The sequence below is a fragment of the Mesoplodon bidens genome, assembly GCF_964165515.1.
Source record: "Mesoplodon bidens genome assembly, chromosome: 4".
In the NCBI taxonomy this organism is placed as follows: Eukaryota; Metazoa; Chordata; class Mammalia; order Artiodactyla; family Ziphiidae; genus Mesoplodon; species Mesoplodon bidens.
Genome location: NC_138160.1, coordinates 108,657,129 through 108,681,018, shown reverse-complemented (window position 1 = coordinate 108,681,018; position 23,890 = coordinate 108,657,129). Strand labels below are relative to the sequence as shown.

Here is a 23,890-nt window from a genome sequence, read left to right as displayed (position 1 = left end):
TTCTTGCTACAAATGACCTGAAAGAAAGATGCATTTATATTTCTTCACACAATTTCTACTTGAAGAATTCATTTAATACCTGGGTACTTCTTTAGTAGTTTTGAAATAGCAAAGAAGGAACATACCTGTTTTCCACATGGATTTTTAAATTTGCATTTCAAGTCCATAGACTTGAAAATCAGCGAGCCCTGCCTTTTCAGAACCAGTTTAGTTTATATTTGACTTGAGATGTTCAAGAGTAAACAGTACAATCTTCTAGTTATTTATTTGCATGTTTTCCTTGGTATATATAGTATTCATGTTTAATTCAAAGAGGTATTTAGAAAAAAATAAGTATTATGGTGAACTCGGAAACTGTAGTGTTCAACAAAAAAAATCTTAAGGTATGTTGACCTGTTTCAGATAGTTAACCAAATACAGAAAGAAATCCATGTCTCTCTTCCTTAAATTGAGTGGTTTAATTTATATTGAAGGTCAGTCTTTGATATTGTTTCTAAACACTTTAGCTAAATCTTGTATTTATTTTTAATTAACTCATGTTAAACTACTTAACTTTATTGGCTTGACATTTTGTTTAGTCACCACTTGAGAACATAGGCATACTCTAATTCTGACTGTCATACTTCTGACCGTCAACAGGAGTTGTTTAGATTATGGTATATGATTTGATTTAAGACTCAGATCAAATTAATGATGGTAAAGGTCTATTTAAAACAATTAAAAGATTTTTTTCTCTTTTTAATTTTAGCACAATCAGTTGTGCTTTAAAAATGTCTCACGCCAGGGGGCTTCCCTGGTGGCGCAGTGGTTGAGAGTCCGCCTGCCGATGCAGGGGACACAGGTTCGTGCCCCGGTCCGGGAAGATCCCACATGCCGCAGAGCGGCTGGGCCCGTGAGCCATGGCTGCTGAGCCTGCGCATCCGGAGCCTGTGCTCCACAACGGGAGAGGCCACAACAGTGAGAGGCCCGCAAAAATGTCTCACACCAAACATGGAAATGTGGACGGGAAGGTGGATAAGGGCTAGAGGAGAATGCTGTACCCAGTATTAAAGTTTCATCCCTTATTCCCTGATTTGTATCCAGAAATTTGTAATTAAAGCCAGCATTGTGATATGTTATCTCTACTACAGGCTTTTAAAATTCTTCCAAAACCTCTTGGAGCCACAGATGACAGAAACAGTCACTTTTGTGCACAGCACACATTGCACCCAGGAATATGTTGCTTTCCATGGAATCAGAATTCAGATTTCCCACAGGAAAATTACATCTCATTATAGGAGAAAATGAATCCAATTTATGTAAAGTTGTAGTGAAACAGTGAAGATTTAGATGCTAAACCCTTTCAAAATAAGCTGATTCCTGTAGTCTTACTGAGTCCCTGGCACATGTGTATTCACACGGTAAAATGCACTTCTCCATTCCCCATTCACTTTATGCCTCATAGAACCATATTAAAATTACAAGAGCCAAGTTTACCAGACATTCTGGCATAGCGTGGCTTGTTGGAATAATATTTTCCAGAAACACATGGCAGCTCTAACAGAATCTTTTCCTTCTGGATTGTAGATATAAATGAATGTGAAAGCAACCCATGTGTCAATGGGGCCTGCAGGAACAACCTTGGATCTTTCAATTGTGAATGTTCTCCTGGCAGCAAACTCAGCTCTACAGGATTGATCTGTATTGGTAAGATTCATACGTGGTGCTGATGTTTCAGTTTCACTACAAAGATAAGCAGAGACCTCAGGACTTCTGTGGATAAAAACAGAACACGATCACAGGAAGCTAATAATTAGGAGTTACTTCAGTTGTTTTCTCTTGTTATCAAGATAGGAGTACAACATGATAGCATAAACTGGACAGGCTCTTAAATTTTGTTAGATTCTGGGAAGCGTTCCTTTCTTATAAGTATATATATTATGCTATATGTTATAAGCATTTCCATACCACACACATATTTATATGCATTCCCCAGGAATGCCTTAGGCATCAATACAATCAAATCCTTACTGCATACTTTTTATAAACAACCTTCAATGGTAAACAGAAATGTGATCACATTTGGACTCAGTTAACAAGAATTTGAAGAGTTTAAACTTTAAACAAATAGAAAGAATTTATTGTTGTTTTTTCATTTCTCCCATCAATCATAAATTTATGAGCTCCAAGGAAGAGAAGATAACTGTTTTCTTGCTTTGGGAAATCTCTAAGAGAGAAAGATTCCAAAACTTCCAAGACATCTTTCAATGTATCTCAAAACATATAAGGTCAGTTTTTGATAAAGACGATAGGAGATATATAAAATGAAATAGTCTGATCTATCACTATAAGCAACCGTTCAGCATATGTAAGGGAAAAAACGATCCCAGTCATCCTTTCCTGCTTCTAGTGTCTATGGCTACACTGGCTAGGTATACGTACTTCATATTATTACCTAGTATCCACCTTTAAAGGGAACTAAATATATATTTCCAAGTAGTTAGGGAGATGTTTCAGTTTTACATAGTGCCAAATAAATTGGCTGTTTTTGTTTGTTCTTTATTCAATATCAATTTTCAATTTAGTATTTTCCAAAGACAATAGTATTTTCAGTATTATGTCTGATGCTAGCAATGTTTAGCTGGATGCTTAGAGTACCTGTTTGTCACAGGAGGAGAACTGACCAAGTCCAAAGTTTCAATGAAAACCTTCCCTTTGGAAATGCCAACTCTTCATCTCCCAGTGAGGTACAGCTGGTGAAATTTGAGCCTTGCTCAGCTCTCCAAACTAGGAAATAGACTGCCATCTGCCTAGGGCATTACTTTTTTTTTCTCACAGAATTCCTGGTTTGGGGGGAGGACGTGTGGGTTGGATCTGGTAAGGCAGAAATATTTTTGCTAAGCCACAGTTTCCAACTGAGATAGACTCGTTTTATTATGCAAAGGAAATGAACTCAGCATTAGTCAATTAATGTCTCAGAAAACTAACTTGTATGCCACTTGGGCATCAAAGATATCTTAGTTTTTGCTTTGTCATAAACACGTCTATGATTTTGGTCTTTACCCTTATAGTTATTAATGAAAAGGAACAAAGACTTTTTATTTCCAAGTCATTATGTTGGACACCTAAACACCACCATATTTTTCTCAGCCAACGTGTTACGTGTTTTCATTCATTGTGATCAAATTTGAAGATCCCAGCCTAAAGCTGCTCAGAAAGAAATTTACTTAATATTTTAAAATTTTAGACATCATTTTCTCTTCTTTTTTTTATTAAAAACAGAATTCTAGTTTTAAAAAGGGAGTTAATAGTAAAATATACTTAGGAAGTATTATGAATGTACTTTTTAATAGGACTGTCAAACGGCTTTAATCAGCAATTAGCCTGCAAGCTGTTCTTGGTAGGGGCCAAATCTCTAAATTTAGAACTGGATAAAAATTCCCTGATGTAATTAAAAATTTTAAATTGTCTGAATGTACATGAATTAGTTAGATACAAAGAATATTTAGGGATTTAGAAGATATTATGCAAACTTCCTAAGTATAAACCAATCTTGAACTGTTCTATAAACTGCTTGAAGAGAGTGCTGTATGCTGGTTGAAATGATTAAATATAATAGAACAATAAATTTGGTTAATCTTTGCTGCATTGCACTGCTCACATCTGATAGCTCTGCATAATCTAGTCCAATTTCCCTCATCTTTGGCTTGGATCTGAGTTCTGTCCTTAAATTACATGGACACGACAGGGGCAATGCTCCTCCTCTTAGCCTATTAGCAGTGTTTAGCACAGTTCATCACTCATCCCTTCTCAAGAAGTTTTTCATTTATGGCCTCCTCTTCTTTTCCTTTCACTTTTCTGGCCAGTTTTCTCAGTTTCCTTTGTTAAATCTTTCATATTCTCCTGTTTTCCAATTTGAAATGTCTCACAGGTCAGTCCTTGGACCTCTTTGCTTCTCTGTCTTATACTCATGCTTAGATGGCCTCTACATTGACTCACATTTCTCTCTCCATCCTTAATCTGTCTGCTAATTTCAGATTTGTATTTCTAATTATCTGCACAGTGTCTCCATTTGGGTGTCTAGTTGACATTTCAGACTTAGCATATCTAAAACCAAATTTCTATCTTTCAGCTTAAATCTGTGTCTCCTAGAATCATTCCTGTCTTGTCAAATGGTAACTCCATTCTTACAATTGCCAGCCTCTAAAATCCTGGAGTCACCCTTGATGCCTTTCTCTCAAACTGCACATTTAATCCATCAGTAAATCCTATTGATTGTACTTAATGTTTATCCATATTTCAACCACTTCTCACCACCAAGATCAAGAACCCCCAGTCCAAGCCACCATTATTTCTCTTCTTGATTTTTACTGTAGCCTCTAGTTTATCTGCTTTCCCTGCTTTATTGTTTTTCAGAGATCTTAACCAACCTCTGACTATATAACTACCTCTATATTGTGACTGTGTGTGTGTGTGTGTGTGTGTGTGTAGGTATATAGGTACACACACAAGAGAAAAAAACAGTCAGGAGATAGAGATGGATTGTATATGTGTGTGTATGGATGGATTTGGGGACTTTTCAGTGTTGATACAATACCAGCCTACAGAAGCAGAGTAAAGCCTCTGAAATCATACAGTGCAGGTTTGAATCTTGATGCTGACACTCTCCTAGCTGGGTGAACTTACTTGGGTAAATTAGTTGACCCCTGTGCCTCAGTTTTCTCATCTGCAAGTTGTCCATAGCTTATAGGGTTGTTTTAATGGGTAAATAAACTAATACACAGAAAGCCTTTAATAGTGCTTTTGCTACCTCAATAAATATTAGGAAATATTATTACAATATATCTTACTTAAAATGACTACAGCCAAGGTGATAAATCAGTAATTAACCCAGTCCTTAAAAGACCATTTAAATACACAGTAGCCTTACACAAGCATCTCTGTTTCCTCTGTGCTATGGAATGTACAGGTTTAAGCCTATAAAAAACCTGTAATTTGAGACCTGATACAAATGCATATGAGCAAATCTTTTTCATTTGCACACAGTTTTTATCCAAACTGAATCTCAAAACAGAAAAAAGCAAATGGACCGCCTATTTCTTCCCCACATCCTTGCCCCATAACTTTTTGTATTCAGTCAAGGACAGAATTGTTTGTTTTGTTTTATCTTCTGTCCCAGAGGGCTTGGGTTGTAGGTAATGTCCTCTTACCCACTACCTTGTTCCATAGGGAATCAGATTACAACGTCTCCCTTCATGGGCCTGCCAGTTTCACTGCAATTCCCTTTCTGTGTTTCTGGTTGTATTTTTTTTTTATTATTGTTGATTTTAGCAGTATAGCTTTATTTGCCCTTATTATTAGATGAGTTTTAAAGTAAATACTGTAGTTCACATTTAGGTCTGTGATGCATTTTGAGTTAATTTTTGTGAAAAGTGTAATGTCTGTCTGTGTTTATATTAATTTATTATGACCTTAGGTTTGATAGTGACTTGCATACAACACCAAGAGCATGAGTCATGAAAGAAGTAATTAATAAATCAGACTTCATTAAAATTAAAAACTTCTGCTCTGCAAAAGATATGGTCAAGGGAATGAGAAGCAAAGCCACAAACTGGGAGAAAATATTTGCAAAAAACATATCCGATAAAAAGACTGTTATCTGAAATATAAAGAGCTCTTAAAACTCAACAATAAGAAAACTAACAACCTAATTAGAAAATAAGCTAAAGACCTTAACAGATACTTCACCAAAGAAGATATACAGATGGCAAATAAGCATATGAAAAAATGCCCACATAATATTTCATTAGGGAAATGCAAGTTAAAACAATGAGACACCACTACACACCTACTAGAATGGTGAAAATCCAAAACACTGAGAACACCAAATGCTGACAAGGATGTAGAACAACAATAACTTATTTATTGTTGGTGGGATTGCAAAATGGTACAGCCACATTGGAAACAGTTTGGATGTCTTTTATAAAACTAAACATACTCTTACCATACACCCCAGCAATTGCGCTCATTAGTATTTATTCAAATGACCTGAAATTTATGTCCACCCAAAAACCTGTACACGATATTTATAGCAGTATAGAGTCGTTGACTGTAAAAAAATGTACCACTCTAATGTGGGATATTGATAGTGGGGAAGGCTGTGTGTGTGAGGGAAAGGGAGTATATGGGAACTCTGTACTTTATGCTCAGTTTTGCTGTGAACCTACAACTGCTCTAAAAATTAAACTCTATTTTAAAAAATGAAAAAAATAAAGTAAATACTGTAGGAATAGGCTTTTTCTTTATTGTTTTCCAAGACTGTGACCACACCACGCTATTAAGCTTTGTTAAATTGTTTTACACATCACCTGCAGAGGGATCACCTCAGGAGCTTGTCAAATGCAGACCCCTGGGCCACACACCTGGAAACTTATGAGTCTGCATTTTAACAAGAAGCTTGGTAATGTTATGCACAGTAAACTGAGAGCCACAGTACTGCAAGGAAAACTTCACATATGATTTATTTTACCCAATTAATATTTGCCATGTCAACTTTGGATTCCTTTTCTCTGCTTCAAAATTGGTTTTTTAATGGGCATTTAAGGAAGAACTTAAATCTGATGTAGAAACATAGTATAAAAAGTTAGGAGTAGTTGCCTCTGGATGGTTGGATTACAGGTGATTTTTATATTTTCTCTGCTATTTCTTCAAGTAGTTTATCATAAACATGTGTTACGTTTTGAACTAGAGATAAGGCTATACATATGTATCATAGAAAGAGGCCTGAAAGAAAATACATCAAATATTAGCCCTGGTGTGTCTTAATGGTGGTTTTATAAGTGATGTTTATTTTTTTATCTTTAAGATTTCTTTTTTCAAATTATTCATCAAATAATTATCTTCAGTTGGAGAGGTGCTGGCTTCTCTCCAACAGAACGGAAATTGTGTGTGGTTTATTTGGTGGGGAGTTAGGAGAGAAGGAGATTATTTGGAGAATGTTATTAGGTACAATCTTAAATATCAAAGTATCTGCCATAAAGAATAAGTCTTATGAATATTTTTCATACAAGTAATGATCTTATAACAGTAACGCCCTGTATTTGCAAATCCCAGTACGAAATCGTGGGCAGTAGCAGCTGCTCCTAGAATACCCATAGATATAATTGTATTAATTATCATATCATGTGAAATATATACAGTACCATATTTAATTTTCATGTATGTAATATGCTATATTTAAATGCATGTATGTGTAAATGTCTATAAAAAAGTTTTTAAAATAATGGTTTTGTTTTTTAATACTACTAAATAATGCCTTTGGTGTATAGAACTGAGTTCTATTTTCTTCAGAGATGAGAGCTCCCCACTATTTCCTGTTCCTTTTCAGACAGCCTGAAAGGGACATGTTGGCTCAACATTCAGGACAACCGCTGCGAGGTGAACATCAACGGAGCCACTCTGAAATCCGAATGCTGTGCCACCCTCGGGGCCGCCTGGGGGAGCCCCTGTGAACGGTGTGAACTAGGTAGGAGCCTGGCCAGCGGGCTTCTGGGCTTTTCATCAGAAAGCTTCTTCCTCAGTAGGCATCTCTTTCTCTGTATATTTCCATCATGAGGAAGATCATAAGATCATTACCCTCCCCAACATGTTGTCTTTTCTGGTAAAATGTATTCACTTCTTGAAATATGTTTTTGGTTTATCCTTTTACTATAAGCAGACCTTCTGAATAGTTTGGATAAGGAAGGGAATCAACTAGAATTTAGCTACTGGGTGACTATCAGTATCCTCCAATATTCTTATTTGCATGTGTCCCGGTAGAGCATGATGTCTCTTTTCTCTAAATCTTTTGTTTACTTGTGATTTGGTTGACAGTGTGAAAGCAAAAGGAAATTGTAGGAAAAATTATGAGAATCTCAATATGGGTGAACACCGATGGAGTTACCACAGCATGTCATGTGCTCCACTGAATTGAACAGAGGGCAGCTGGAGTCTTTTGCCTCTAAAGCCCAGATTGTGGTTTTTATTTAGTTCAATTTAGATTCCATTATACTGTTTCTTGAGCTTAAGACAGTTGTGTTTTTTGTAATGAAGTAAAAATGTGTCCTTTGTTCTCACAGATACAGCTTGCCCAAGAGGGTTTGCCAGGATTAAAGGTGTTACTTGTGAAGGTGGGTGCGTTCTTGAATGACATTGTAAGTCTTTAGAGCAGTATTTAAAATTAACATTCACTCTCACACTTTGGAGATATTTATCACTTTCAAAAACCTTGGGATTTCAATAAAAATACTAGATGTAGTCAACAAATGTTTTAGAATAATATTCTTAGGAAACAGCTTAGAATTTCCCATTTCTCCTCTTTATGCTGTTGGGTGAATTTTTGTGAGGACATCACTAGCCTTTAAGGTACAGAACAGCTGGCAAAGGTGTATGTCTGGGTTGTGTTTTATGGACGGGCAAGGCTGTGGTAGTTTTCACAGCTGGTACCCAGGAAACCCAGTGGCTTCGTTGTGGAATATTTCTGCTTAACTCAAGTAATAATCCACATTGTATTGCAGAATGAATATGCTATACAGGAAGTAAGACTACACATGCTTTTTCTACTTGTAACATCTTTCTCTCTCTGCTTGCTTCATTTCCCTGCAGACGTTAATGAGTGTGAGGTGTTTCCTGGCGTTTGCCCAAATGGACGCTGTGTTAACAGCAAAGGATCTTTTCATTGTGAGTGCCCTGAAGGCCTTACGTTGGATGGAACTGGCCGTGTGTGTTTGGGTAAGTCCATGCTGTCTTGTGTTTTATGCATGAAACCAAGCATGAATTTTCTTATTTTTTTGGATAGTGGCCTGACCAAAACTATTTGGTCTATAGCTGGAAAACTTGCTTTAAGTGAGATATTTGGGGGAAACTCACCAGAGGATATTTTTAAAGTGAATGAATTTAAATGAAATGGTTTCTGTCTAATACAGAAAGTTAGTATACTCACAAATTTATCTCAAAAATGCATCTTCCCCGACTGAAACTCTGTACCTATTAAACACTAACACCCCATTTATCCCTCTCCCAGCCCCTGGCATCCATGCTTCTACTTTCTGTCTCTATGAATTTGACCACTCTAAGTGCCTTATAGGAAAGGAATCATATGATATTTGTCCTCCTGTGACTGGCTTATTTCACTTAGTGTGGTGTCTTAAAGGTTCATCCATGTTGTAGCATGTATCAGTATTTCTCTCCTTTCTCAGGCTGAGTGGTGTTCTATTGTATGTATGTACCACATTTTATTTGTCTACTTATCTGTCGATGGATGCTTGGGTGGCTTCCACCTTTCGGCTGTTGTGAATAATGCTTCTGTGAGCGTGGGCGTACAAATATATTTTCGAGTCCCTACTTTCACAGACACACAAAAATTATAAGTTCTTTAATCAGATATTTTAGGCTGTTTAGTCTTTCACACTGAGTCAATGGAAGAAGAGAACTATGTATATTTTGAACATAGAAGAAAAATTGGAGACTCGTGTTTGAAGTTCAACATTTACCAGCCCATTGCAGCTATGCTCCTTGACAAGACAGTGGGGAAAGTCATGGCAAAGTTATGTGGCTTCTGTGTGAAAACATTGACTGATCCTACCCCTTCCTTTACCATCTTCAGAATTTAAATGTTCTTAATGCTTTATTTTCTAAAGATTTTAAATAAGGAAGCTATTTCTGTCAGCATTGTATTATAGAAATGCCTAGCTGACTTTATTTTTTTATCAGTGTTATTCTTGACTAAACTTAAGTTTCATGATTGAAAAAGAAACTTCTATTGATTCTATGTTGTCTCTGAACAATTTTTTATTTACTTAAGGGATTTTTTTCCCCAATATCTTATGAAACAGTAAGTTTTTAGTTTTGTAAAATAACTTTACATAGGCTTGTATTTGAAATTTAAGCTTGTAGACAAAGTGTGAGCAATGATAGTATTATATTCCAAGATCTTCAAGGTATTTAAATAGGTATTCTAAAATTATATATTAACTAAGTATTCAAAAAATTATATATTAAAAATTATTCCAAACTATATAATATATATTTTTAAATTATTCTATTCAAAGATCTTTAAGGTATTTTAAAAACAGGCATTTTTAAAATTAGTAGTAAGAAAAAAAGTTTGCAACAGCATACAGTTTAGTTATTATAATTAACACAAATTTCATTTTAAAATAATTTTTGATAGCATATTTAAATTTGGATACAAAGTATGACTGTAAAATCATATGGAAAAAAATCATATGGAATTGTTTAGAAAGTATAATATCCAAAGTCCAATTATAAAGAAAACTTCTTTTTGGAGTTTTATTCTTAAATTATCTCCAAAGTTTAGAAAAAAGTAAAGTATCTTTTGAAGATGACAAAGTAATAGTATCAGTATGGTCAAATAACTAATGAAATCAAATTGCCTTCAGTAACTAAATGATGCTATATATGAATTGATATCATTGATTTTAAATTATCACTCAGCAAAATAAATTCTCAGTAATATCACTCAAAATCATGCCTTTGTAATATTCTAAGAGGATATATCGGATTCTTCATCCTTGTACTTTTGTTAAATGCTTTTTTTTAACATCTTTATTGTTAAATGCTTTTTGTCACTACTTAAATTTTGCTACAATAATTTACCATGGCTGTGAATGTGAGAAGGTTTCAAGAGATTGGCATATGAAAATGGAAAATATTCTGAGAACAAAAGAGATAAACTGCTCTGATAGAAGTTGATCTAAATCAGGAGTTCCAAACTCAGATGCTTGCAGGGGCCAAGCAGTTAACATAAATGAGTGAGGTGGTAATAAGGAGTAGTGGAGACTGCAACAAACTGTAAAGCACATGTACTATCCAAAGGTTTCCAAAATTAACATTTTAATTTAATGTATGTAAGCCAGTCAAAACATTCACAGGCCGTATGTTGACAATGTTTTGATTCCTGATGTAAATATTGATATGAAACTCAGTAGTAAAGGCACAGGATTAATCTACCAGGCTCTTATAACTTTTTACATATGTAATTCAAATGTTTTTTTTCCCCGACTAATCCCAGAATTGCTCATATTTCAGTGGCCCTAAAATATGCTAAAGTTATTTATTCTTTCTGATGTCAGTGATACAAAAAAAGGATCATAGCTGATGATAAGAAGGAATCTTATCCCAAGGGAACCTTTTCTTCCTGAAGGTGTCAGGTGAGAATTAGGTAACACTGAAGGAGAGCCCACCTGTTCTCTCTTTAAATGACTGTCATGGTATCCATTTCAGGAGGTCAGGGACTCTGTCTCCTGCTCATTAGTGTGTCTCCAGGGCCTGGCCTCATCCCAGGGCCTAAGCAGGTGTTCGGTATGTGAATGTTCAGTGCATCTTACAGCTTAATCTCAAACTGTGGTTCCCTCTCCCTGTAGATATCCGCATGGAGCAGTGTTACTTGAAGTGGGATGAGGATGAATGCATCCATCCTGTTCCTGGGAAGTTCCGCATGGATGCCTGCTGCTGTGCAGTTGGGGCGGCTTGGGGCACTGAGTGTGAGGAGTGCCCCAAACCTGGCACCACGGAGTACGAGACCCTGTGCCCCCGGGGGCCTGGTTTTGCTAACAGAGGGGACGTTCTTACTGGGAGGCCATTTTACAAAGGTAACCGTCAGCAGCGCATTTGGTCCCTTTGCACTAAAGCTCACCTTCCGCATTCTCTGAAGATTGATTTTGCCTTAAACATTTGATTTCACACTTTATTATCTTTGTTAAACAAAACATGCGACCAGCCTTATGGCCCAGGAGTATAAATCACCTATACAAGTTGGTATTGAAGTGAAGATACTAAAAAAGACAGCTAATCTCACTTTTCTTACAGCCTTCTACTGTACTGCTGCTTTCCTCAGCACAGCCTGACGAGATGCAGCCCTGATGTTGCAAAAAGTTCTCTATCTCCCTTAAACTTTACAAAACAAATGGTCAGAAATAAAGGGATCAGAACTGTTCAGTAAAAATACAGAATCTTTTTCACAATTGACACTTCCTGTGTGGCATCAATGTAATCACTGAAAAATTTGATATCCCCCATTTTTACTTGAGTACACTCTTTTCCATCATGTTAGATTTTTAACTTAAAATGATGAACCTACCCTTTTATTTCTTAACATCTTTATTGGAGTATAATTGCTTTACAATGGTGTGTTAGTTTCTGCTGTATAACAAAGTGAATCGGCTATACGTATACATATATCCCCATATCCCGTCCCTCTTGAGCCTCCCTCCCTCCCACCCTCATTATCCCACCCCTCTAGGTGGTCACAAAGCACGGAGCTGATCTCCCTGTGCTATGCGGCTGCTTCCCACTAGCTATCTATTTTACATTTGGTGGTGTATATATGTCCATGCCACTCTCTCACTTCATCCCAGCTTAAGGGTAAGTTGGACCTACTCTTTTATTATCAACCGGCTCTACATTCCAGCTCTGTTCTGCCTGTAGATATCAATGAATGCAAAGCATTCCCTGGGATGTGCACGTATGGAAAGTGCAGGAATACAATTGGAAGTTTCAAGTGCCGTTGCAATAGTGGCTTTGCTCTAGACTTGGAGGAAAGAAACTGCACAGGTGAGACTATTCTTCTGTTGTACTGGTAAACCTTGGCTCTCTTTCTTTTGCTGTTTGGAAGTACTGCCTTTAAAAGCCCATCTTCTCACTAGGAATATGTACATTGTTCTTTTTATTTCCTTTTCCCGATGCCTAAATCACTTCTCCAGCAAACTTGTTGTGAGAGAGCTGCAAAAGAGCATGAAAATAATATCTGTGCTACCTACAAGAACAATATAATAATAGGATTTTCAGAATATATGAGTACTAAAGAATATAGCCATTAAATCAACACTTGTATAAACTTGACATTCTGTTACAAATTTTAAGGTTTGTAATAGAGAAGTTGTAACTTATTTTCCTCATCTGTGGACAGTTTTCTTAATATTATGCTTCAGTCACAATCCATATCCATACCCTTATCCATAGCCATTCTCTCTAAGAAAATATACAAAATTCCAAGTTTTTCTATTAGGTAATATAACAAATTATTCCAAACACTTGAAGTATGTCTCCAAGGTCTTATTTTCAGAACTCTCGTTTTTCATATTCTCTTTGGAATTTTCCCTTTTCTCCTGCCCCCACTACGCATTCATGATCTCCATTGAAGTGTCTCTCTTGACTTTTTCCTAGCTTCCTACTCCATAGGATCCTACTGATTCACTCCTGGCCCTACCCAGCCTAGACTATCCCCCTAAGCATTTCAGAACTATCCATCTGGTCTTGTGGAGTTCTGCCGTCTTGTCTTTCTGCCGTGCCTTCCATGCTGATCCCCGACTCCTAACCCCCTCACCACTGTTTTCTCCACTCGGGGCTGCTGAACTTGGCGGGGAGAGCCTGAGAAAAGGTGACCGAGGTCCCTGCATTCACCCTCAACCAGGCCTTTGCAGCTGCTGAGCGATACTTGTATTCACCTCTTTACGTCCCTTAATAAATTTCTCTTAGCAGCACTTCTAAACCTCTTATGACTTACACACCCTCTCGTATCGCTATTCATTCCTTTTCTTCTTTATTGAAGTCAGACCTGATTGCCAGGACCCTTCTCACACACCCTCTTCTCTGGTATAAAATGTCCTTTTTCAGCCCTACTCTCTCCTCCACTTCCAGAGAAGGAAATGTGATGTTCTTCTGCAATTTTCCAGCGAAACTCTCTGCTTTCACTCTCCTTCCCTCTTTCTGCTCCAGGCCCTTCTTAGCAGAGTTCACTCCTCTCTCTCTGGCATCTCCCCCTCTTTACTGGTTTCTTTCCCTAGACCTGTAAACAAGTGCAGAGCGTCTCCTCAGCCCTCCTTTTCCCTCAGGCTACCATACTCTTTTCCTACTTTTACCTCTCATTCCTTTTAAGTAACCATTTGCTTTGTAGCCCCTGAATGCTGACCTCCCTCCTTCAGGCACATATATATACTCTTGCAAAAAACCTTTGCCAAGTTCAAAAAAATCTTTCTCTCAGTGCATAGTCTCCTTGACCTCTGGCCAACCCCCTCCTTGATTTTCTTCTCTCTTAGCTTCCGGTATTTCCCGTCTCAGTTGTCCTATCATGACTATGATGTTCCGTCTCTAATCTTCCCAGATTCTTCTTGCCTTTGGCATTTTCCATCCCTTGGGCATTTTCCAAAGTCCTCTGCTCTCTCAACATTCTGCCTCTCAGAATTGCATCTACCATCACGCCTTTTTTGTTTGTTTGTTTGTTTTGGTTTTTTTGCAGTACGCGGGCCTCTCACTGCTGTGGCCTCTCCTGTTGCAGAGCACAGGCTCCAGATGCGCAGGCCCAGCAGCCATGGCTCACGGGCCTAGCTGCTCCGCGGCATGCAGGATCCTCCCGGACCGGGGCACGAACCCGTGTCCCCTGCATTGGCAGGCGGACTCTCAACCACTGCACCACCAGGGGAGCCCCCATCATGCCTTTTTGGATGGCCTCTGTTGAACTGACTCCTAGGTGCCATCTCTAGCTCTCTAGTCCTCCTGAGTTCCACTCCTGCATTTCTAACTTCCATCTGGACAGTTTCTCTTTGTTTTCATCTCCCTTTGTCCCATCCCCCTTCCTCTGCCTAGGGACTTCCTTGGATATATTAATAGTATCATTTCACTCAGGATTGAAGCCTCAGACTTAATTTTGACACCTCCCTCTCCCAATAGACAAGTGAAAAAGTTATGTATATTCTTCCATCAAAATGGCTATCTCAAGTACTTGTACTATTTCTTCTACACTATTGCTGAGGTTCAGCTCCTCAGGAAACAGATTGAGCAGAGATTAGCAGGCACGAAGGTTATTAAGTCTTGGTCTTGGTAGGGAGGGAAAGGAAGCAGAAGTGGGCTGTGATGCAGTCCCAGTGTGGTCCTCAGCCCACCCACCCCCGGAGCTCTGCATCTGGGAAGCACATCACAGTTGTCTTGAGTTAGGGCAGAGGGGCTAGGTGTTTACGTACCTGCATGATGAATCTTTGCATACATCTGCCCCAAGAAGGGGTGTGACTGTGAGGAAGATCCGCTTAGCTGAGGCGCTTCCTGAGGATAGTTCTCACCTCAGGACTTTCTGCCAGCCGCAGTCCCGACAGCTGAGGGCAAGGATGCGTGAGTCCTTCCTTCTTGAAGGGGGACCTGGGCAGCACCTCGCAGTCTCTACTACACTGCAGATTCCTCCAGCGTCTCCCACCCCAGTAAGTTTCCAATTAGATCCTTCATTTTCACAACCACCAGGTTTTTCATCCTAAAGCAGGGCTTGGATTGTATAACTTCCCGCAAAACAACTTCTATTGACTTAGATGATCCTAGACCTAGGTAAAGAAGCTTTTCCAGTTCTGACTGCCCTGTTTTTGGTGTGAAATTAGCCAAGTCACTTAATGGCTCTGAAACTCACCTCGTTTATACTGTATAAGAGAGAAGTTTGTTGACAGCACTGCGGTGTTGTGGGATGCAATGTGAAAGGACAGTGGGACACGGTCGGCTGCCCTTCTTCACAGCATGTAAGGCCCATCTTCTGCTCCCCACGCTGGCGCCCTCAGTAACCATACCCATCTCACCTGTACTTGCACCCGTTATCAGCCTCTCTACAACTTGATGTTCTCTGAAATGCATTAGTTTTCTTCATCTATGCATTTTATCTCTTGCCCTTCTATTTATTCTACATCTTTAAAGTTAGAATATCTATGCAGTCTTCCAGGATCAGTTCAAAAGCCACTTCCTCCAAAACGCTAATTCTTAACAGCAAATAGCTTTCATATATACTGCCCTCTTTATGAGACAAGAACTGTTCTCAGCACTTAAGAAACATTGGTTCACTTACTCCTATGAGGCAGGTGCTACTACATGCCCCATTTTACAGATAAAGAAACTAAGGCACAGAGAAATTAAGTGGCTTTCCCAAGCCCCGACACCCAGAAGATGACAGAAGTGGGGTTTGTGCCCAGTCATCTGGTTCCAGAGTTCATAATCTACACTATGCAGCTCCCACCACATCACGTCAGCCAAAACCTGTCCCTCCTCTGCCATTGAACTTATTCTGTGTTCTTCATACGGCTCTCATCACCAGTTCCTAGATACTGATAGATAAAAATTAAGAGAATTAGTGTGTGTATTATTACCTGCTTAATTGAATCAATCAATTTTGTTAAGACTTTTGTTTAAAAGAAAGTACCTGCATTTTTTCAGTATGTCCTGCAATTGGGAAAAATCAATAGAAAAAAAACCAAAAGCTGGGAGAAAGCAGGGGCTGAGACTACCCCCCACCACCCCCCTCAAGAGAACATATGCAAATTAGCCATTTATAAATCCTGTGATAGAAAAACTTAAAAATTTAAATTCACGAGAATAAACAGATGCTGGCAAAAACATTCTTCCCACTCTGACAAAAATATTTAAGCAAGTCATGTTTTCTTAATCTTATTTTACAGACATACTGCTCTATTGAAAATCTTGATTTCAGGAATGGGAGATTTCTCAGAGAATCCTATTTTTGAGAGTCTAAGTGCTGCTATTAAAGATTCTTATTTACTGTAGTATGTAAAAATTGACAAACGCAAAAGCCCATCATTATCGTTTGTTTTTAATTTTAAAATTAAATCAGTAGGCTCTTCCGTCTGAATATGACGCAGAAACACAGTTGGGGCATATTCCACGGCCCTGCCATATAGGCACGTTCTCCGGCTCAGGGTTCAGTGGTCGCGTCTGCCTCTGAGGCTGTCTCTGTGGCCGGCTAGCCACCCCTGCTCAGAGGCAGCAGCCCTCACACGCCTGCACCAGGGGCGCACGTGGGCTAGTGCAGCAGAACCAGCGTGGGCTTTGCGTCATGTGTGGGACTCCATCCATATGGCCACTGCTTCCTCGTTTGCCACCTGCCTTGGTCGGCTCATATCACAGTTGCTTGGTTCATCCTTCTGTTATCATTTCTAAGCAACAAAGAGAAATCCACAATTCCAGAATTCTTAAGGACAAAAAGGGCCCACCTGCCCATTGGCTGTGACAGTTTTGGCAGTTGGGGAAAGGAATGTGCCTGCAGCCCTGTCCCCCTCGAGGTGACCTCCTGAAAACGCATCCTTCTACGGCTCGCCCCTGCTTCCTCCAGCACCTTTGCTTGGAAGGCCAAATCTCTCTGTTCGTTAACACCTTCCCATCTCACTCTGGTTTTCTGAATGTCTTTTAAACCCTGTGAACTAGACATTGACGAGTGCAGGATTTCTCCTGACCTCTGTGGGAGTGGGATCTGTGTCAACACGCCGGGCAGCTTTGAGTGTGAGTGCTTCGAAGGCTACGAGAGCGGGTTCATGATGATGAAGAACTGCATGGGTAAGCCTCTCGGGTCTGCAAACCAGTGTAGCACAGAATCCTTAGCGTGACCTTCGCCTGTCTCAGAGCTGTGAACAACGTGCTTGGCAATGAGCCGTGGCGAGAGAGAGAACAGATCTAAGTGTCAGACAGGAAATCCGCTCCTCGATAGCTCTTGGGGAGCCCCAGCCCCTTGGTGCCTTAATGGCAGTGAGATATTGAGACTGGGTTCTGCTTATTTATAGAATCTGAAGTCACCACAGACTAGCTGCTGAGGAGGGAGTCACTGAAAATGTATGGTAGTGGGTGGTGACCCCCAAATTTATATTGTCATGCGAATCCCATGTTCGTTTCCTTACTTGTGTGTTATTACACTCTTGGCATTGCCCACCTTTTAGCCCATCGTTTGATTTTTAGCAACTTATAGGACTCACCTCATGGGATATAGAAAGTGATCAGTCTAAGAGTTTTCTTTCACTTTGATTAGAGATAGAGGCTTATGGTGTCTGGAGTTTAGAGTGATATAAAGTGAATATTGTTTATTTTTACCTCTCATAAGCCTGCTCATTTCATACGAGTAAAAGCCTTGATAGCTCACTGTCTTTTCAGAGTAGAACCTTAACCTTTTATCTACTGATCATAAAGTGAGGAGAGCGTTATCCCATCTATTAACCCATGTCTCACGTTTGAGTCACAATGGCCTCAGATAATGAATCTTTCTCCCATGCTGTGTGCGTGAACGTTTTTTCCTCAGAGTTCTTTAATGGCTCTCACGTTTTTACCTTTCAGACATTGACGAATGTGAACGTAACCCTCTCCTTTGTAGGGGTGGCACCTGTGTGAACACTGAGGGCAGCTTTCAGTGTGACTGCCCACTGGGACACGAGCTGTCACCGTCACGTGAGGACTGTGTGGGTGAGTTTGTCTCCTCAGCACGTAAACCCTCCCAGTTCAACTGGTAAAGATCATAAAGATCAGAGGTCATTCTCATGAACTGGTTGTTTTTGGCCTGTGAAATCTAACAGATTAAAATTCGGGAATTCAGAGTCCGTACATTTGGATTCAGGCTGTGTCTTTAGAAGATGCTTTCCCCAGTTCCCCTCTTTTTCGTTACAAGCGCACTGGAAAGGACCCTGTGGGAGGGACCCTGTGTCAGGCCTTGTAGTTCCCTCCTCCGGGTGGGCTGGAATGGGACAGCTGCTCCCCTTGGAAGTTGGATAGTTTGCCTGTGCACACACCTGTGCACAAGAACCCACTCGGTGCCCCATGTCAGTCATCACCGGGCCTGCTCACCTGTGTGTGAGCTCACGCTCCAACCCCCTCCTCACAGAAGCACTGAGGCCTCTTTACTGGCCCTGAGCTCGAGGATGGGGGGGCGGAGGATGTAGGTGCGACCACGGCTGGTCTTGAAGAAGCGTTCCGTAGGCTTTAAAGCTTTGATTTAGCCAGGAAATGTTTTCCTCACAGTAAGTCTTTCTTGAAAGTGTAAGCAAATAAAACAGTTTAAAATAGACAGATCCCACACCCCCAAATAAAAACATAACTTGAGCACACCTCCCGACTACTCATGTATTTATTTATAACCCATATTTATATCGCTATGCTAATGATTAGGTGAATCTTAAATCATAGACCAGACATTTTATTTATTTTTTTAATTTTTAATTTTTTTATTGAATGAAAGATTCTTTAAATTCTATCGTGCTTTACAACTCTCAGAAGCTTTGCATTCATGTTTTTGTATGATCCCATAATAACCCTTTTTTTTTTAACCCCTACCCCTATCTTGCCCCTCCGCCATTTCCTCTCCCCACTGGTAACCACTAGTTTGTTCTTTGTATCTGTGAGTCTGCTTCTTTTTTCAAACAGACATTTTTAAAAGGTGAATTTAAAGGTTTTCAATATTTTTAATTCCACTTTAATAGTTCAAAAAGCTTTTTCACACAGATAATTACAGTTTATTCATGGTTGTGATACCAGTGATCCAGAGATCTGTTTCTAAGTTTAGTTTATTTTGCTAATTAATTTTCATGGGTTTTATAGCTGAAAAAATGTTCCCCTCAATGACATAATGTACATTATAAAATACGTATTTTTGCATGTTCAAAATAAATATTTCATGATTACAAACATAAATCTGCCACATTGTCTTCTTAGTAATTTTGAGAATTTGGGGTGAATTTCTTGTTATATCTGATTTTTACCTTAGACTGTGTTTGACAGGTAACTTGTGTGAGGAAGTGTCACTCTACCATTTTCTTGCTCTTCTCTTTTTGCATTATTAGTACTAGTTTCTTCCACAGATCTTTGCAGGCGTTTTCTTTAAAGCATCTGCCCATCTTAGTTTACTTAAAAACAGGCAATATAATCTGTAATCCACCTATCCAGGCCCTGTAAACACAATGCCATGAAAACTTAAAAACTGAGGGCCCTATTTTCAGCCCCTCTGTTTTGTGGAACCAGCTGTCTTCCCTCAGGAACCTTCACGTTATTTAGACAACACATAACCATCCAATTAAGACCAGTTGAGGGTTCCAGTGTAAATTCATAGATTAAGTATTAAGCTTTATTTGGGGCATGTGCTAGGTGGATGTGGTTTAATGTGGTACTCACTAGCCACACGTGGTTATTTAAATTTTATCAAAATTAAATAACGTTAAAAATTCAGTTCCTTAGTCACAGTATCCATGTTTCAAGCACTCAGTAACAGCTACATATTGGACAGCACAGATATGTAACAGTTCCATCAATGTAAAAAATTCCACTGGAGAACACTGTTGTAGATAGAACTAGGAGAAACATAGATTCTGGCGTTTTCTTTGAATTGTTGCAAGAGACCATCTTACTTCCCCCTGAAGTAAATAAAGCCCTTTGGAGACCATTGCTCTGATGCTGCATGTTCTTGATAGTTTAAGTGGTGTTGTGATTTCATAAAACATTAACTCTGTGTATCTTTTTATAGATATTAATGAATGCTCCCTGAGTGACAATCTCTGTAGAAATGGAAAATGTGTAAACATGATCGGAACTTATCAGTGCTCCTGCAATGCTGGGTACCAGGCCACGCCAGACCGACAGGGCTGTACAGGTAAGGGTAGGCCAGACAGGTCTGGAAGTTGTATTTCTCAAGTCAGTCGAGGAATGCTTCTGGCACGGAATATATAATGACGCCGATGGGAGTCCTTTGTCCTAAAAACAAATCTAAGAATGGGGGCAGATGCCATGGTTTGGTGGTTTTGCAGAGGAACCTTTGGTTTTATAATAAGAAACATCCTATATTTCTCTCTAGATATATATTTAGTCCTATATGGTATATCTGAATTCTTTAATCTTAGGTTACTGGAGCTGAATGTCAAATGAAATGCTGTCTAAAAGGAAGTGAGAGGAGCTAAGAAAGGCTAATGTTACAATGATCAATCAACATGAATAGTGGGGAGAAAAATCCAAAGCCACTGAAGCATTGTCTGCTTAAGAAGAAGTAGAAAAACTCTCTCTTTTTTATTTTTAAGGAAGTATCCCTGACAAGTAACATGGTGGCAATGTTTTTACAGATATTGACGAATGTATGATAATGAACGGAGGCTGTGACACCCAGTGCACTAATGCAGAAGGAAGCTATGAATGTAGCTGCAGTGAAGGTTATGCCCTGATGCCAGATGGGAGGTCGTGCGCAGGTACAGGAAGGAAAATACACAGACTTTGTACATCTGGTTAATCTTATCTTACAAATCTGGCTCCACATATTTTGTGTAGAACTGGATGGAAAAAAATGCATGAGCTTAATAAAAGTCATCCTTGTTTTTCATTTGATTTTGATTTTGTATCATCAGATATTGATGAATGTGAAAATAATCCTGATATCTGTGATGGTGGGCAGTGTACCAACATTCCTGGAGAGTATCGCTGTCTGTGTTATGATGGCTTCATGGCTTCAATGGACATGAAAACATGCATTGGTGGGTACCATAAGAACAGGATAAATATTTATGTACAGTATGCACACACACACACACACATGCGCACCTAAGAAGAAAAGGCTTTTTTGGTTATTTTTAAAATTCAAACCATTGTATTAGAAGATGTGAAAGCCAAAAAGGAAGAATTATTTGAAAAAAAAATCCTTAAATACAATATATTTATCTGTAATACTGTGTCCTGCAAATACATTATATTTTAAACGTTATTTGTGTATCTCATTAGTACGCTATTCAGTTTAAAAGATAGCTTTTGAATTACTAGAATAAACAAGTATTAACCAAGGTGTTGAAAATCAATTTCCTAGACGTGAATGAATGTGACTTAAATTCAAATATCTGCATGTTTGGGGAATGTGAGAACACCAAGGGATCCTTCATTTGCCACTGTCAGCTGGGGTATTCAGTAAAGAAGGGGACCACAGGATGCACAGGTAGGTCTCAAGCTTGTATCCCCTGTGTTTCAGCTTCTTATATTTCAGAGGTTAACCTTCAACATCATTTGTTCCCTGGAATTTCTTGTACTTTCACCCACACCAGGTTGTGACAGTTATGTGATGAGTAACTGGCCCAGAGCATGTGTGATGCGTTTGTCTCTTCTCTGTGGTAGATGAGCATGGTCTCAGCTACCAAGCTGCAGACCTGGCTGCATGCTTGGTCATGGAGTGGGAGAATGGGTGTGGAATCTGGCCCCCATGGTTCTGATGTGCTCCTGGTAGCTCTTGGGGCAACGTTCACTTTCTCCTGCCCAAACAGGAGATATACGTAAGGAAGAAGCACCAAAAGACCTGGAGGAATCCCAGGTGCTTGCTGAGTTTTGCAGTTCTTTTAAACTAACAAAAATTAATCTAAACTTATATTTAGACTCTTTTCCTTCCTTTCTTTCCCCCGTCTTTTTCTCTGCTCTTCTCTCCTCTCTTTCCATTTGCTTTTGTCTTCTCCTCCCTGCCCAAATTTCCTCTCTTCGCTTTTTTTCTTTGTTCACCCCATTCATTTTATCTCTTATTCCTGTTCTCTACGAAATAGTTTTAGCCTTTTGAAGGGCGGATGGGGGTTGAACCCCCAAGGTCAGTGCTTTGGGCCAAATGTCCATCATTGCTCAAGGCTCTAGTGTGGTACTTTGCTCAAGCCAGGTGGTGGGTGACTTAGACTGCAGCCTAGGCCTTAAGCTGACACCTCCAGGGAAGAGCAAGTAATGAAAGAAGAACTCTGCATGTTCATATGTATGTGTACCACATACACAGACACTATATACATAATTCTGATAAAAGCATCTGGTCACTTTCCAGATAACATTTCCAGTGATTATTTTTATATATTCTGGCTGGCAGTTTCTTTCAGGGAAGGCCTTGTTTGATTTGGATCATGAATTTCCAAATCCTGTTGAAGTCTAAACATATTAAAAATAAAAGTGACGTTAATGTTTTCTCTGTGTTTACTTTAAAATTTTGCCTATACAGAAATCTCTTGGAAGTAGAATTAACTAGGTTGTATCTTATCTTCATATTAACTATGTTTTCTCAGATGTGGATGAGTGTGAAATTGGTGCCCACAACTGTGACATGCATGCCTCATGTCTAAACGTCCCAGGGAGCTTCAAATGTAACTGCAGAGAAGGCTGGGTTGGAAATGGCATCAAATGTATTGGTGAGTATTTTGCAAATATAAATAACCTTTGCTAAGACACAAAATCCCTAGAGGCTCTTCTTTGCACAGTTGTTAACCTACATACTTAAATAGGAACATGCCTCTTATTTTCATTTATTCTCTTGAAAATTAAAGGCTGTCTTTCGTTGCAAGATAATTCTTGCCTAAGTGTTTCCTTTAACTTTGGTATAAATGATCAAATTACAACAGTATGCCTTGGCATCTGCTTTTTAATGTGGTGTTGTTCAGTAAAAATTATTTGATGTGCAGCCAGAAATCCAAACAGCTGTAGGATGAAACATGACTAATATATTTTTCCAGTTTTTTCATAGAGTAACAGTGAGATTTAAAACCCAGTGAAATAAATGAAGGGAATGAAAAGATTTTTTTCAGATAACCTAAGTCTATAGTAAGTGGTCAATACCAGCTTCTTAATAGAAAATAGAATTATTCTTCCAGAGAAATCTAAATGTTTTGGATTCCAAGAAGCCAGATTAGAAGGAGAATGTGAAGGCAGTTGCCATTCTCCAAGTTGTATAGTTCTTGACCAGAGTCTAATAAGTCCTTTATAGCTGTGAGGCAAGGAACTGGATTTTACCCTTGATGTCATTCATAGTGCTGCTTGATACATTCAGTGTTTTATGTGCCTCAACAATAAGGCATGTTGCAAATCGTAAATTATCCAGGTCTATTTAAATTACAAATTAAAGCAAGCAAAACCAACCTCCCCATGATTACTCATTAAAACCTGATAAGCCTGCAGCAAGAATTAAAGGATAATTTTAAGATCTCTTATTAATAACATTAGTTAATTTGAATGTACTTTCTTACCTACTCAATTGTTTTAGATTTGTCAAATGTTTATGAGCTGACTCCAGAATTTCAGTTAACATAGTTTTTAAATAACTTTGCTAAGGAAAGTTCTCTCATGGTGTCAC

The 23,890-nt window shown here is 38.9% G+C and overlaps 1 protein-coding gene across 1 annotated transcript in view; it reads left to right on the top strand.

The window, feature by feature from the left end:
• Positions 1-23,890, top strand: part of FBN2 (fibrillin 2) — a 235,335-nt gene that overhangs the window by 147,377 nt on the left and 64,068 nt on the right. Inside the window, exons 20-32 of the mRNA XM_081231423.1 lie at positions 1,567-1,686; positions 7,367-7,504; positions 8,097-8,147; positions 8,623-8,748; positions 11,403-11,630; positions 12,466-12,591; positions 17,224-17,352; positions 18,121-18,246; positions 20,294-20,419; positions 20,883-21,005; positions 21,162-21,287; positions 21,614-21,739; positions 22,830-22,952. Coding sequence (XP_081087549.1) covers positions 1,567-1,686; positions 7,367-7,504; positions 8,097-8,147; positions 8,623-8,748; positions 11,403-11,630; positions 12,466-12,591; positions 17,224-17,352; positions 18,121-18,246; positions 20,294-20,419; positions 20,883-21,005; positions 21,162-21,287; positions 21,614-21,739; positions 22,830-22,952 — 1,668 coding nt within the window. The remainder of the gene's footprint in view (positions 1-1,566; positions 1,687-7,366; positions 7,505-8,096; positions 8,148-8,622; positions 8,749-11,402; positions 11,631-12,465; positions 12,592-17,223; positions 17,353-18,120; positions 18,247-20,293; positions 20,420-20,882; positions 21,006-21,161; positions 21,288-21,613; positions 21,740-22,829; positions 22,953-23,890) is intronic.